Consider the following 15,322-nt stretch of genomic DNA (forward strand, 5'->3'; position numbering starts at 1 on the left):
AAAAGTCTCCAAAACCTAAATTAAATACGTATATCAAACTATTGCCATAAATACTATATATTTCTTTGGTCTAAAGCATATACTTTAGCCTTTATAAAAAAAAAAATAAAACAACAACAACGCCGCATGAATGGCTGATTGTACTGTACACGTTGAATCAGAATGTCAGAATCTTCTAAATAAATCGTTATTATGGAATACGGCAGAACTTCAGCTCTGAATTTATATAATTCATTCCATGGTAGATTTTTTTTCATTGAAGAATACATTTCTCTGCCATAAATTGCACTGAGTATGAACAGCAGAGTCATTTGAGGTTCATTGAAAATATAGGAGAACATCATGTTTCCTGTCCTTTTGTTAAACTTGGCATATTGATTTTTTTTTTTTTTGCACAGCTTGCAGCACAGAAATGTGATATACAGCTATGGCAAGACAAGCTAACCACATGTGAATTTGTTAAGTACTGCTGGATTAGCAGAAATTGTCTGACTGTGCAAATAGTGAGATTTGACTTCTCTAGGAACTCTTTATGACTTAATCAATTAAAATAACAAGTTTTTATTTTATTGCCCAGAATAAATCATTAGCAAAATTCATTTTCTCTGATCTCTCATTCGTAGGATGTTTATATTTATTTGGTTTCTGTATTTCAAGCAAAGTAATAAATATGTAGAATTTGAACCAAAAGTTCAAAGCCAAATCTAGGAAGATAAAGATGTAACAAATGTTACCTATTGTTTTCATAATGATTCATAAATTTTGTTAAGAATGAGATTCTAGATTTTTATTTAAATTCTCCATTCCTTCTCTTTCTGAATATCTCTTTAGTGTTCATGCTTTTGTTCCCTTTAGGCCCCAAGGCGGCAAGGATTTGGATTTGTCTAATACGTCTTACTGCATTTAAATATAGAACCGTGTGGAAAGGGAGTCTGTAGGGCTCATTTGCTCTTCTCCTCACCTTCATAAACCCCCTCTTTAAATGTGTCCATTATACAGTTCACCTTGCCTGACGTCAAAGAGTAGAGCTGGAGAGAGGATGAGCAATAACTCAGCAGAGTGGGTTAGCCATGGTTTCTTAGAAATGCAAATGCATTATCTATCAGGTTTATAAAGTTCTCTGAGTTCTCTTGGAAGCGGATAAACGATTGTGTGGTTTTCTGTAGACCAAAGCTGGCAGCCTATCGAAAGCTAGGAAACATCCTTAATATCATGTACACACGATCGTGTTGTCCCCTGCCTTTTAAGGAAATACTTTGTGTATAACATCTTAATCTCTCCAAATTTAGTTTTCTTTTATCAACATTTTTATCAACATATTTTTTTATTTGCCCTACTTGTTCTCATTACTTATAAACAGGTGGACATCTTATGAGATTGCATGCCAAATTTATTAGAAACAAGTCTTTTTAAATTATCTGGAAAATGCACAAAGCATGAGTTGTTCCCCTAATAAAAAGGGGGAAAGGGGTCAGAGCAAAGAAGAAAGTACCACTGGTTTGTGTTAGGTGACACTGTGCCCTGCTTGTCTAATTTGATTACACAGAGCCCCTGAAGCCTCAGGCAAAGCTGATTTTAGCTATAATCAGCTTCTTAACCTTTTGAGAACTAACGTAAACACTACCTAGCAGTGGTTAATTATGTTGCTCTGCTACCCACTACAAAGTGCAAAGGTAAAAGTGTAGAACTACAGTAACACATGTTGTGACAAAATTTAACAAGATGACTTAAGGGGATTGCAGCAGAATGCAGTTATGTATTCATGATAAATTTTAAGTTAATAAAGAGATTTAAGGGTGCTTTAAAAAAATTTTTAAGGTACAGTTTTTGCTTCAGTTTTATCTTTAAGTGCTGAACATTGGTGTACTACGTTTAACTTTTGGCTGTCCTCACGTTTGTCCTTTTCTCTGAAATCCTCTTTTGATTATACATATATATTTAGTAATACAAGTATATTCCTATACTCTCATTCTTTCATTTTCAAAGTAAACAAAGTTGGTTGCAATATTCATAGAAGTAGAGTAAAATCCTCTCGGTTCGCTTTTTTATAGATAGTAAAAATTCATTAGGGGAATAATGGAATTTCTTTATAGTTAAGTGGAATATTGTGGTTACATGGTCAAGAACCTAACTTTTTGATTTAAAACAGTAGCTCTTGATGTAAGAATCTGATGTGTCATATGGGAAATTAACATGTAAGATGATTTTACTGTCATTGGTGTAACTCTAGGGTAGTGATGTGACTAATGGGGTAGAGGACCATAAAGACTGACTAATGTACTTATCAGGGCTATCTCCTCAAAGTCTTATTTGCTGGGAAAAGTCCACTAGAAATATTCTCCTGCACAGGAAATGCAGGTGACCAGGAGAGTATATGGAGCCATAAGCCATACCCCATATTCTTGAGCTCTGTACCAGCAATTTTACCTGAAATTTCATACCTCGAAAAAATTCTGAAGGGTAGAATCTTAATGCTCCCCAGTGACACACATTATAATCAGTCACTCTGTGTGGAATTAAAATGGAGTGGGAGGGGAAGGTTTGGACTAAAGATGAACTATTTTTTTTTTTAATCTAAGGTCAGTTCTTCATAAATAACATGAATATGCCACATGCTTATATTACACAGTATAGTTCATGTTGTGTTTACAGTAAGCTTAAAAACTACATGTAAAGAAGTGGACTTGGAGAGGAGAGCATCATGGGCCTTTCACAGTTTCTGAGGCCCTGGTTAGCACCCATTGGGCCACATGACCAGCTCTTTTTGGGTAAACTTGGCCTCGTGGCAAATAAATAAATGGCATGGTCTCATTAACAAATAACTTAAATTTATTAACTTAAGAGCCACCCAAAAGGAAGAGTTCAGTAAGTTTTGTAGCCACATATAATACTATGGGATAAATGAAGCCAGACAGCAGATAACTGGATGTTTTGGGCCCCTGACAAAAATGGTTTTTTTTAAATATATATAATTTATTGTCAGATTGGTTTCCATACAAAATCCAGTGCTCATCCCAACAGGTCCCCTCCTCAATGTCCATCACCCACTTTCCCCACTCCCCTCCCCCCATCAACCCTCAGTTTGTTCTCAGTATTTAAGAATCTCTTATGGTTTGCCTCCTTCCTTCTTTGTAATGTTTTCCCCTTCCCCTCCCCCAGGAAGATGTGGTTTATATATACAATGGAAAAATGTTTTGTTTTTTTTTTTTAATTTTTTTTTTCAACGTTTATTTATTTTTGGGACAGAGAGAGACAGAGCATGAATGGGGGAGGAGCAGAGAGAGAGGGAGACACAGAATCGGAAACAGGCTCCAGGCTCTGAGCCATCAGCCCAGAGCCTGATGCGGGGCTCGAACTCACGGACCGCGAGATCGTGACCTGGCTGAAGTCAGACGCTTAACCGACTGCGCCACCCAGGCGCCCCAACAATGGAAAAATGTTTTAACTGAATCATTTTCTCTGTTTTATAATCAGCTTGTTGAAAGAAATTAATATATAAACATCCCCATTACTGCTGCCATAGGTATCTTTTAGATGACATGCCTTTTATTTTACGGCACATGCTACAAAAATATAATACTTGTTGAGTATTCTGGTGTGGACGGAGAAGACTTCTCAAGGATGGAGGCCTCAGGCACAGTGGCTCCAGCTGCCCCTGGTCCCCTCTGCTATCCTGAGGACTGAAGCAGCACTGTCTCTGCACCCCTGTGACCCATTCAGGACCCATTGTGGGCCAAGGGTGGCTGATTTAGAGACACTAATTTACTACATTTTATGAAGTCTTCTCTTAGGAGGACCCATAGGAGAAATCTTTCCCCAAATTCCATTTTTCCACCAAGCAATTATTTCTTTTCATCTTATGTCAATGAAAATCTTACAGTATGTGATTCCAGTGGTTCCCAAACTTTGCTCCACAGAGCATTACTTGAGCCAAGGCCTCTTTCCTATCACAGTGTGGTCACAGTGTCTAGGGTGGGAGCCAGGCATCAGCCTTTTTCAAAGATCCCCAGGTAGCTCCCAATTGTTCCCCAAGTCTGGGAACCACTGACATACCCTTCTAGCTTTCACCATTTGGAAGGTTGAAGCTAAATTTGCATCACATCTGTAGCAACTCCATAGGACTAATCACATGCATTCATTATTTTCTTGTCCATTTTTGCTTTTGCCTTGACTTCTTCAAATGTTTTTGTGTTTTCATACAATTTTATGTTGTGTTTAATTTTTTTAAGTATCATTAGTGCAGTAGAATGTACATACTATAAAATAATTTCATTGTATATGTACAACTGAATATTTTCTAGCTAATTTACAGTGGTGCAGCCATCACCGCAATCCAATTTTAGAATATTTCCATCACCCCAAAAGTTTCTGTGTGCCCATTTGCTATTTCCACCCACAGCCCCAGGCCACCAATGATCTACTGTCTCTGTATATCATAGAAGTAGAATCAAAGAGTATGTGGTCTTTTCTGTCTGGCTTCTTCTGCTTACAACATTTGTGAGATTCAAACACGTTCTAGCACGTACCAGTAGTTCATTCCTTTTTGTTGTTGAATAGTATTCCATTGTGTAGATATTCTGCATTGTGTTTATCCATTTACCAGTTGATGGATCTTTGAATTATTTTAATTTGGAGCTATTATGTTTAATGCTGCTACGAACATTCAAATTTGAATCAGTCCAGACCTGTTTTCATTTATGTTAAGTATATACTTAGGAGTGGAAGTATTAGGTCATGTGGTAAGTTTATGTGTAGCTTTTTAAGGAACCGGAAAACTCTTTCTCAAAGTGGCAACACCATTTTACACTCATACCAGCAAAGCATAAGAGTTCCAGTTTTTCCACATCCACAGGAATGCTGACATATCAGTCTTTTTTATTATAGCCATTCTAGTAGGTTTGTGATATTTAAATTTGTATTTCCCTAATGACTACTTGATATTAAATGTCCTTTGATGTGTTTATTAGTCATACATATATCTTCTTTGATGACATGTCTGTATTTTTTTAATCTGGTATTTGTCTTATTATTGAGTTGAAAGGGTTCTTTGTATGTTCTAGATACAAGTCCCTTATGATATTTGTGATGTACGAATATTTTATCCCAGGCTGTGGCTTGTTGTTGTCGTTGTTGTTTTCTCTATGCTATCTTTTGAAGAGCACAAGTTTTTATGAGTTCAAAATTTGAGGAACTTTAATTTATGATTTTTTATGAGTTATATTTTTGGCATCATATCTAAGAAATCTTTGCCAAATGTAAGATCACAAACATTATCTACTATGTTTTGTTGTGGAAGTTTTACAGTTTTTCCTCTTACATTTAGGTATGACTCACTTTGAGTTCATTTTTGTATATGGTGTGTGATAAGGATCTAAGGTCCTTTTCCGGCATATGGATATCCAGTTTTCCCCACAGCACTTGTTGAAAACACTGTCCCTTTCCCCGCTGAATTGCCTTGGACCTTTCTTAGAAATCAACTGAGCATGAAGTAAGCGTTTATTAATGGACTTTATGTTCTCGTCCATTGATCTATATGTCTGTTTTTTACACTAGTACCACGCTGGTTTGAATACTGTAGCTTTATCATAAATTTTGAAATTACAGTGTTGTTCTTTATTTGGATCATCTGTAAATTCTCTCAGCAATTTTTTTTCTGGTTTTCTTACACTTCTTTTGTTAAATTTATTCTTTTTGAGGATATTGTGAGTGGAATTCTTAATGTCATCTTCAAATTGTTTATTTTTAGTATAAAATATTAACTTTGATTTTTGCTTATTGATTTTGTATTTTTCAACCTAGATAAAACTTGTTTATTAGTTCTAGATTTTTTTTTTTTGATAGAATCTTTTGGGTTTTCTAATACAGGAGCTTATCATCTATGAATAAAGACACTTTACATCTTCCTTTCCAATATTCATGCCATTAATTTCTTTTCTTGCTTTACTACACTGGCTGAAACCTCTTGTACTATGTTGAATAGGAATGGTAAGAAAAACTGGATTTTTTTTTTTAAGGATTGTTGTTGGTGTTATTTTTTTGTCTTTTCATTTGTTTCTGTCTTGTTTTATTTGTAGAAACTTGCCTGAATTTAATCTGTAGACTCTATCTGCCCTTCAGTACGTACATGCTGATAATCTGGTTTCTTATTTTTGTTTTATGTTAGGCTTGCTTCCTAGAGATCACCCCTCTGCTGCATAGTTTAATGGTCAGAGTTTTTGCTCAATCATCCCACACCAGTAAGGCTCTATGGATGGATCTGTGTGTGAGTTGCAGAGTATATTCAAAGCTCATGCAGTTTTCAAGTCTTCCCTAGGCTTTTATTTTCTACTAGGCTTTCCTGGGACTTCTGTGCTGGCACTCAGCCTTCCAGACAGTAGGGATATGCTGGGGGTTCATCTGAGTCTCTCAGTGGCGCTCTCACTTCCGTGATCTTCCTATCAAACTAGTCCACCAGTCTGTTGCCCAGCCCAAGTGAGATCACAGCTGAAGTGTGGTGGGGCCGTGGGCTTTGGTGGTGAATTTCCCACCGAGTTTGCTTTATTTGCAGATAATACCATTGCACAGGGGCTTTTCTCGTACTCCAAATCAAAGTCAGGCCCTCTAGCAGTGAAGCTGCCAGTTTTCACAGCCAGTCTCACCCTGGCAGCACAGCTGTGCCTTCCTTACGAGCTGCCCACCACAGACTGTCACTGTTCCTACCTGTAGTTCAGCAGTTTTCCACGAATAAACACGTTTCATTTTGTTGTTTGCCTTTGATTGATCTCTAGAGTGCTGAAACAGTTGTACCTGACAACTCTTTTGGCTTTTATAGTTGTATCGTAGTCGGGACAGTTTGCCAGCTCTTCACCTACCATCCCTGGAAGTCCTGCCTGGGTTCTTCTTTGTAAGCCCCCAACTCTTTTTGCAACAAGATGAAACAGTCAATACATAAATATAGAATAAAGTAAAATAGAAGAGTAAAGCACAGATAAAGGAAGTATAAAAATAAGAACATAAATATCATGGTAGCAACAATAATTTTTAACTCCTATGACAAGTTTTCCCAGTATGCCTAGGAATGGAAGTTGTCCTGGGCTTTCAGTAGAGTTATTCCCTGTCAGAAAGTATAATAATCTTGTCATTGAGGTGCAAAATAAATGACAAAAAAAAAAGAAGAAGAAGAAGAAGAAGAAGAGGTGTGTATTAGACCAATAAATAAATAGATAGATAGATAGATAGATAAATAAATAAATAAATAAATAAATAAATAAATAAATAAATAAATAAAATAGAGCAAGTTGAATCAAAATACCACCCTGGGATCCTTTTTGTTTCATTTTATTTTGTTTTCTCCCAAAGGTCAGATCCCAACACTTGTACAACTTTAGACTGTAGGAATGGTTTAGAAAATGTGCAGTGATAAAACTGCCAGATTGAAGGTTTCTTAAGTGCTACTGTCCAAAATCACTAGGCATGCTTGAAACTAGTAATTCTTGTCAGAATATACACTCTCAGTGTGTGACTTTTATCTGCAGGTGGCAGAGCATATGTTTTAGCACCAAAAAGTGTAAGGTGGCAGAGAGAGGATATTTAATGTGTTGTAACCTATTTTTATTTTTAATTTTTTTTTTTCTTATAGCTGCTTAGTTCCGGTCAAAAGCAGGCTAACTAAAATAGTCTCAGGTCTTAAGGGCTATGTTTACATTAGGGAAGAAAAATGGTTCCAAATATAATTGTGTCATTTGTTTTTATTTAACACACGAATCAAGGTTATTGGACCAGCATCTCCCATGAAAGAAAAATACAGTGGCATTTTGGGTAAGTGAAGTCCAGAGAGTTGAGCTCTTCTCTTCAGATGAATTTTCTGGTTAAATTATAATTAACCCCTTAAAAACAATCACCTTTGTTTTTATCCTTATTATAACAATTCATTTTCTGCTGTAGGAAAAAACTACCTAGGCATAGGTAGCCATTACGTGTAGCAAGCAAATACTACTTAGTATTTCCTGACTAATGTAGTTCTTATTACGTGATTCAAAGTTATCATTCTATGCATTAATCATAGTCAAGGCCTTAGCTAAAGAACAGGAGTTACAAATTCAAACACCAGCTGATCGGTGACATGCAGGAATGCAAGCCCTGTGTTGTCAGATTTTCCAGTTTTCTCAGAGAAGCCAGAGATCTGTATATTTACTTGAAATATCTTTAGTTTTAAGCATTGAAACTAACTTAAAGTTTAAAACAATTATACATTTCTACTCCTGAAATCATTGTTGCACTATATGCTAACTAACTTGGTTATAAAATTAAAAAAATTTTTTAAAAGCTATTATACAGGCTAAAAAAATAGCTACCAGCCAAATCAGGCCCACGGGCAGCCAGTTGGTGAGCTCGGATTAGGAAGAATAGTCAGCGCCTGTTCTGACAACAACCTCTGCCTGGCTTCTTAGCATATATCCCTTGCTCACAAAATAATGCATAACAGGATCCCCAAATGGTTGTCTTCATTATTTTACTGTAGAATTCTGAGGTAATGTGTTTTTAGTGGAAAATGCCCTGAACTAGTCATCCAAAACTCTTGATTCTGTGGTTAATAATATTCCTTAAGCCTTTCCTCTGCCAACCAGGCCCCGGTCTAAGCACTTTAGATGTATTAACTCATTTGATTCCATTAAAGTCTTACAATGTTAGGTCAATCATTTAACTTCTATAGATCTCTTTACTTCAAAAATTATAATATCTGAGATTAGACAATCTGTAAGAACTCCTTTCGGCATGAAAATGCTTTCATTTGGAGAACATGAGGTCAATCCAATGAAACAAAGATAAATTGTCAACCAGACTATAATGTTAATTTGTATGAGTTTATAGCACATTATCACATATATAACACAATAAAAGTAAATGTATATAATCTTCAATTCACTTACATTCCTTCAACAAGTATCATGCTATGAAGATTGCAGGTAAGTTGAGGAAGAATTTTAGCATCCACTGACCATGGGGTTAAAAAAGCCTAAACCCTATCCTAAAGGAGCTTATGATCTCATTGAGGCAGTGTGTCATGCAACTGAAACTTATATTAGAGCCTAAAGTAAGTACCCAGATAAGGATTACACACAGCAAGGCCTACGTATTCCAAGGCTAACAGAATGGATGTATGAATATGTGTGGTGTGTCTATGGAAGATGAAGCTTGAAAAAAGGGAAAGATTGGAATTGGAAGATACAGAAAATCATTTAAGAGAGAAAAATCTCTCAAAGTCAGAAATTAGAATGTTACCATATCAAAGAAGTGGAAGGCTTATTTCCCTGATAATGCTTATAGAATAGTGAGAAATTTTACATAAAAGCCCAAATAATTCTTATAATGCATTTTCTAACTTTTAACTGTTAGGAAGGTTGAGGACTATAGTGAATAATATATCCCAATACAACTCTTATAACTTTGACAGAAAACACGAATACTTAAGGGGCAGTTGTTAAATAAATTATTTTGTTTGCAACTAACTCTCAAACGGTTCAGGAAAATAATATATATAAAGGTAATGAAGCACATGTGGCAAAATATTAACAATTATTGAATCTAGAGGAAGAATGTAGACATTGTGCTATTGCACCTCATGCATTTAATTTTTTTTAACAAAGTTGGGGAGGGAATAGAAGAGTGGAAGAAAGACTAAAGAAAAAGTTCTCCAAATAACTTAAAGATTGAAGAATCAATATAGCAAATACTTAGAATTGAACCATAATGAAAATACAGAAACTTTTTGGTATAGTAGATTACTAAACGAAGAAATTTATACTCCTAAATGCTTATATGAAAAAAGAATAAATGCTGGGACACCTGGGCGGCTCAATTGGTTAGGCGACCGACTTTGGCTCAGGTCATGATCTCACAGTTTGTGAGTTCAAGCCCCGCGTCGGGCTCTGTGCTGACAGCTCAGAGCCAGGAGACTACTTCAGATTCTGTGTCTTCCCCTCTCTCTGCCCCTCTCCTGCTCACGCTCTTTGTGTCTCTCTGTCTCTCAATAATAAATAAACGCTAAAAAAAAAAAACTAAAAAGAATAAGTGCTAAAAGTTAACGAATTTTTAAGTTAAAAAAATGAAATAAAATATAAAATCTATTTAAAAATTGAATTTAACATAGCAATTGCAGTATAGATATATATGTAATTAGATACTTTATGAATATTTGATACAGTTACTTCATCTCAAACTTCTCAAATCTTAGCAAGTAGATCTTGCATTGTACCTGTGGCAGGAAAAAAAAAAAAAAAACTGCTTCTGCCCATCAAGAAAGGTAAATAAAAAACAATAAGTGGTTTATTTTTTGACTATTAAATCTCTACATTTTGGTAAGATTTTGTTCACTTACCTAAACAAATCTGAAACAAAGCAGAGTTGCCTAGCTTCCATTCAGTTTTGGGCAAAGTCAGTTTATTCCCCCATTTGTTCTTATCTTGTTTTGCCAGAATTATAAAAATATACCTATGATAATATATTTAACTATCCAGATGATTACTTTTCCACTTCAATGAGGCACAGCCTAATCAAACAGACCTAGAAATTTTATGAGTTTAAAAAAAGTACCTATGGTAATTTCTAACTTTTAGTTTCAGTGGGAATTTCACTAATATCTTCACCAGAATTGTAAAAAAATGAAAAACAATTCTATCCACATTGTAAGTTGAGGTAAAATTCACATAACATAAAATCCACCATTGTAACCATTTTAAAGTCTACAGTTCAGTGACTTACAGTACATTCACAATTTTGTGCAACTATCACCACTGTCTAATTGTAGAAAATATTCATCACTCCAAAAGGAAACACCATACCCAATAAGCAATCACTGTCAATTTTGCCTTTCCTCCACCACCCAGCCCCTCGCAAGCACTATTCTGCTTTTGTGTCTACAGAGTTGCCTATTCTGGACATTTTTTTTTTTTTAATGTTTATTTATTTTTGAGAGAGAAAGACACAGCATGAGCAGGGAAGGGGCAGAGAGAGAGGGAGACACAGAATCCAAAGCAGGCTCCAGGATCCGAGCTGTCAGTACAGAGCCATACGGTGGGGCTCGAACTCACGAACTGTGAGATCATGACCTGAGCGGAAGTCGTGGGCTTACCCGACTGAGCCACCCAGGCGCCCCTGGACATTTCATATAAGTAGAACCATACAATAAGTAGCTTCTCATGTCTGGCTTTTTGCATTTAGCATAATGTTTTCAAGGTTCACCCATATTGTAGCATGTATCACTTCTTCATTCCTTCTTATTGCCCATTAATACTCTGTTGTATAAGTATACCACATTTTGTCTATCCGTTTGTTGATTAATGGACATTTGATTTGTTTCTACTTTTTAGTCATTATGAATAATGCTGAAATGAATATTCATGTACAAATTTTTGTTTGAACACCTGTTTTCAATCCTCTTGACTATATACCTAGGAGAACTTCTGGGTCATGTAGTAATTGTATGTTTTTAACTTTTTGAAGAATTGCCAAACTGTTTTTCTGGCCATATTTTTTTAACGTAGACTTTTAAGGCCAGTCTGTGAGGAAGAGAACCCTATAAAGTGAGAACTTCCAAAATCCCCCCCGCAAAATTGAGCAATAATGTCAATTACAGAGTAATTTGGGTTGAGTTCTCTCTTTTGACATTAGTAAGCATTCCTCTACCAGCGTACTTGAGTATTCACTGGAGGGCTTTTATTCTGTGCTTTCTGACCAATAATTGTGTAATTGAAAAATGTGTGGATGGCAGTAGGGGTGTAACTAGAGTTGGAGCTTTTGAAATATTTTTTTCCCTAAAGTTTGTCTTCAGTTAAAGAGAACTGATGCTTTACCTTTCAGTTTAGAAGCAAAACTTATATCTGGAAGTTTCAGACCTTAATCAGATATACTTTAAAATAGTTTTAAATTAAAAAAATAAGTTTTAAATTAGGGTAGTGTCTTCTTAGTGCTCAGTAACTGTTTTAAATTTCCTAGTGTGTCCCAGAAAAAAAAAAAAAAATCAACACATCTCCATTAGAATCCATGCCAGAATATTTCTCAGCAACTGCTAGCCTTCTATATTTCAAATGGTTGCATTACTGAAATTTCTGAGAAGTTTGAGAATTTCTTGAGAAACTAAAATATTGGACCTTTTAAAAAACTAAACGGTTCACATATATGTTTTGAGGTTTTGGCCTAGGGTTAGCTTCCCCATGGAGCTGGAATATTTTATACTTGGTATTAAGCCAAATCTCTGGCTTGCACGCATTCAGCTTATGTTGCATTCATCCAAGTCCTGGCATTTGAATGGTCTTTTTCCTTCATCTGAATATTTTCTAACTTGAAGAAAAACAACACTTTCTATTTAAGACTTGACTGCCTCCTCTCCTTGCCCTCTTCACCCACAAGCAAATGTCTTCATACTATGTACCTGCAATGCTGTGAGGAGAGAGAGCATCTTGGTATTTTCCGACTCAGAAGGATTACCCTGAAATACCTCTGACTTGGGGATCCATGGAAGAGCTGCAGGGAATTCCATAACCCTTTGAAGTTCTGTGCTGAATCGGAGTTATGGAGAGGAGAATCCTAGCTTTTGTCATATTTCCAAAGTGGTATGTGAGCCCCAAAATGTGAAGTGCCTGAAAGCAAAGGGACACACTTCCTGGGGCACCATGACACATTGGATGGTGTGTGACTGAATCAGGAGTATTTTTCTGTCGGGCTTTCGACTGCAGAGTCAACGTAATAGCAGTGCTAAGTGGCAGAGAATCGGTAATGCTCGGTTTGTTAGGTCGCACTGCAAGTCACACTGCTTACTTGGGCAGAAATAATCCCTTTTGCATACTGGCTTTTCCCATCATCTCATACTTACAGAACTTGTCGTTTTTTAGCAATAAAAACAGACCTTTGAGAAAACTCATCCTTCTCTTTAATACTTTGTTAATCTTCAACTATATGCATGTCCCTTAGCAGGGGTCCTGCACCTTCCTTAAAGCTATTTTGTGGACGTCAGTATAATCAGATGCTCCTAAAAGTGGAGGAATAGCTCAGTTTATTGCTTCTGGGCCTTGGATAGCCCTAGGAGATCTCATCCAGAGCTCACCAGCATTATAACCTTAAAGCTACTGATAGACCTCAGGGGTTTCAACAGATAATCCACTGCAGTGCTGATAGAGAGCTGTTTTCAAGGATGTATCAAGGGCAAATGCTTATGCTGCAGAAGGTGATTTCTAGGAATGGATGGAGGCAGGTGGGAATAGTAGGGCACTGACTACTTACAGAGATAGCATAGCCAGAGGTAAGGGCAAGTGGAAGAGTGTAATGCTATTACCCTGCTCAGAATGTGACATCAGCTTCTACCCTGAGGCTTCTAGTACTTGTACAGAGTATCTTCTCCAGACAGCAAAGTATTTCTTTTGACTATTTGATCCCCTTGGTCAGTTCTTTGAAATGGTTTTACCTTCCATCTACCCCTTATTGGTATCCAAAAACCAACTTGTGGTCCCACATAAATATCACTTTTTCAGATTTAGTTTCTGCACTGTGGTCCTTATACACAAATTCCAGTCCTGTGAGCCAATGTACAGAAGTGAGAGTCTTAAAGAAAAAAAAAAGTAGTAAGGTGTAGGAAGGACTGTTAGCTGGGTTTTGTTTAACTGATGTGTGAAGGGAAGAAGAAAACTAACCTTGTTTGCATACCTGCTGTGTGCCACTCACTTTCTGTGTATCGTCTCGTTTACCCCTCGTGGTACATCTTTGTAGTGAGTGTTAGGTATTTCTTACAGATGAAGAAACCAAAGTTCACACAGTTTATAAGTTGAGAAAGTTGGAATTCTAGCCCAGATCTGATAGTTGTGACCCGCACTGTTTCCCCTACACCCACCAGAGAACAGCAGCTGCAGAGGAGGTTCCTGAAGACTTGTGGTGGCAGCAGCCTCAGGGAAGAGGGCCAGTGGACTTGTTCCTGAGCGGCATTGTGTATTTACAAATCTATTGTGTATATTTCGGATAATTTGGAGGGTGGAAGCTAATCAAATTTGTAAGGATGCTAACGTCCCTGCACATTTGCCAGCTTGTCCTTGGTGCTTCCCCTGAAGAACTCTATGGGAGTGATTAGAATGAAAATGAAACAAGCAGCTAATAAATGGGTAATTTTTAATTTCTAGTTTTTGCTTAAATTATTAATATTTTTCTTTATTCCAGTGAAATGTTGCAAATAAAAATGCAGGGGATTTATTCCAATTTTAACATAGTGGAATGTAGAGTAAACAAATGGTGAAAAAAATTCAGGGGAAGGATTAATAATGAAATAATGAAAAGGTTAAAATAAACTTGAAAATATCCTTGAACTTTGGCAAAAACACATATAATAGATATGGATCCAGATACCCTTTGATGCTTACATCTGGGAATCCCATGAAATAAAAGAAGCATATTAAGAAGGAAACCTTAGAGTGCCACTGGATTGAAAGTTAATAGAATGAAGTCTTCCCCCTACTCCACTCCTACCCAACCCAACTTCATTCCACTAGCAGTTCTGACTCGTTCCTTCCCTCATTCAGAAAATATTTACTGAGTCCTCCTATATGCCCTACTATTCTAGATGCTAGAGATTTGGCAGTGATAAGGGTAAACAATATTCCTATTGCATCAGGCTTAACTTTTAGAAGAGAAAATAGATAATAGGTAGCAGATTATATGTGTGTGTGTATGTGTGTGTATATATATATATGTGTGTATTTATATACATACACTCTGCTATATTCTATAGAATGTTATACATAATGTGTGTGTGTGTGTGTGTGTGTGTGTGTGTGTGTGTGTGTGTGTGTGTGATGTAATGCATTTAAAATGTTTTAGGTAGTGGTGTCAGGATAAAAATAAAGTAGGTTAAAGGGTGAGAGAGTGCAGATGGGGGTGCACAGGTATGCTTTAAATGGGGTGGTCAGGAATGGCCTTATCACTGAACTTTTTGGGGCCTCAGTATCTTTGTATATAAAATGAGAGCATTGCTAGGTTATCACTAAATGGCTGCAAAATCCTGTGCTTTCTGCAAAGGATGCATCTTTGGGTCAAATAATCTTTTATATGTATAAATTATGGTCTTTGTTGTCCATTGATCTAAAAAATAATAAGAATGTTCATTGATTCGCAAGGTTAATTCCATTTTACATTTGGGGAATTTAAACTGAGAGTTAAATGCCTTCCCAAAGGTTGCATAATGGTAAAAGAAGGATTAGAGATCTCAATTCCTGCCATTCTCAGTCTGAAATTCCACCACAGTATACGATATAATAAGAAGTGGAATTGAAATGTCAGGGAAGTTCAAAGTACATAAAGATGT

At 36.4% G+C, this 15,322-nt stretch overlaps 1 protein-coding gene across 7 annotated transcripts in view; it reads left to right on the top strand.

The window, feature by feature from the left end:
* The window catches only part of ARB2A (ARB2 cotranscriptional regulator A), a 433,966-nt gene that overhangs the window by 335,755 nt on the left and 82,889 nt on the right, over positions 1 to 15,322 (top strand). Inside the window, exon 10 of one of the 7 annotated variants that reach the window (XM_086717888.1) lies at positions 7,749 to 7,797. The exons of the other annotated variants lie outside the window; for them this stretch is intronic. Within the exon in view, the coding sequence (XP_086574014.1) occupies positions 7,749 to 7,797 (49 nt within the window). The remainder of the gene's footprint in view (positions 1 to 7,748; positions 7,798 to 15,322) is intronic. 7 annotated transcript variants of the gene reach the window in all.

The sequence above is a fragment of the Puma concolor genome, chromosome A1 (assembly GCF_028749965.1).
Source record: "Puma concolor isolate L17-30 chromosome A1, mPumCon1.1.hap2, whole genome shotgun sequence".
NCBI classification, from domain to species: domain Eukaryota; kingdom Metazoa; phylum Chordata; class Mammalia; order Carnivora; family Felidae; genus Puma; species Puma concolor.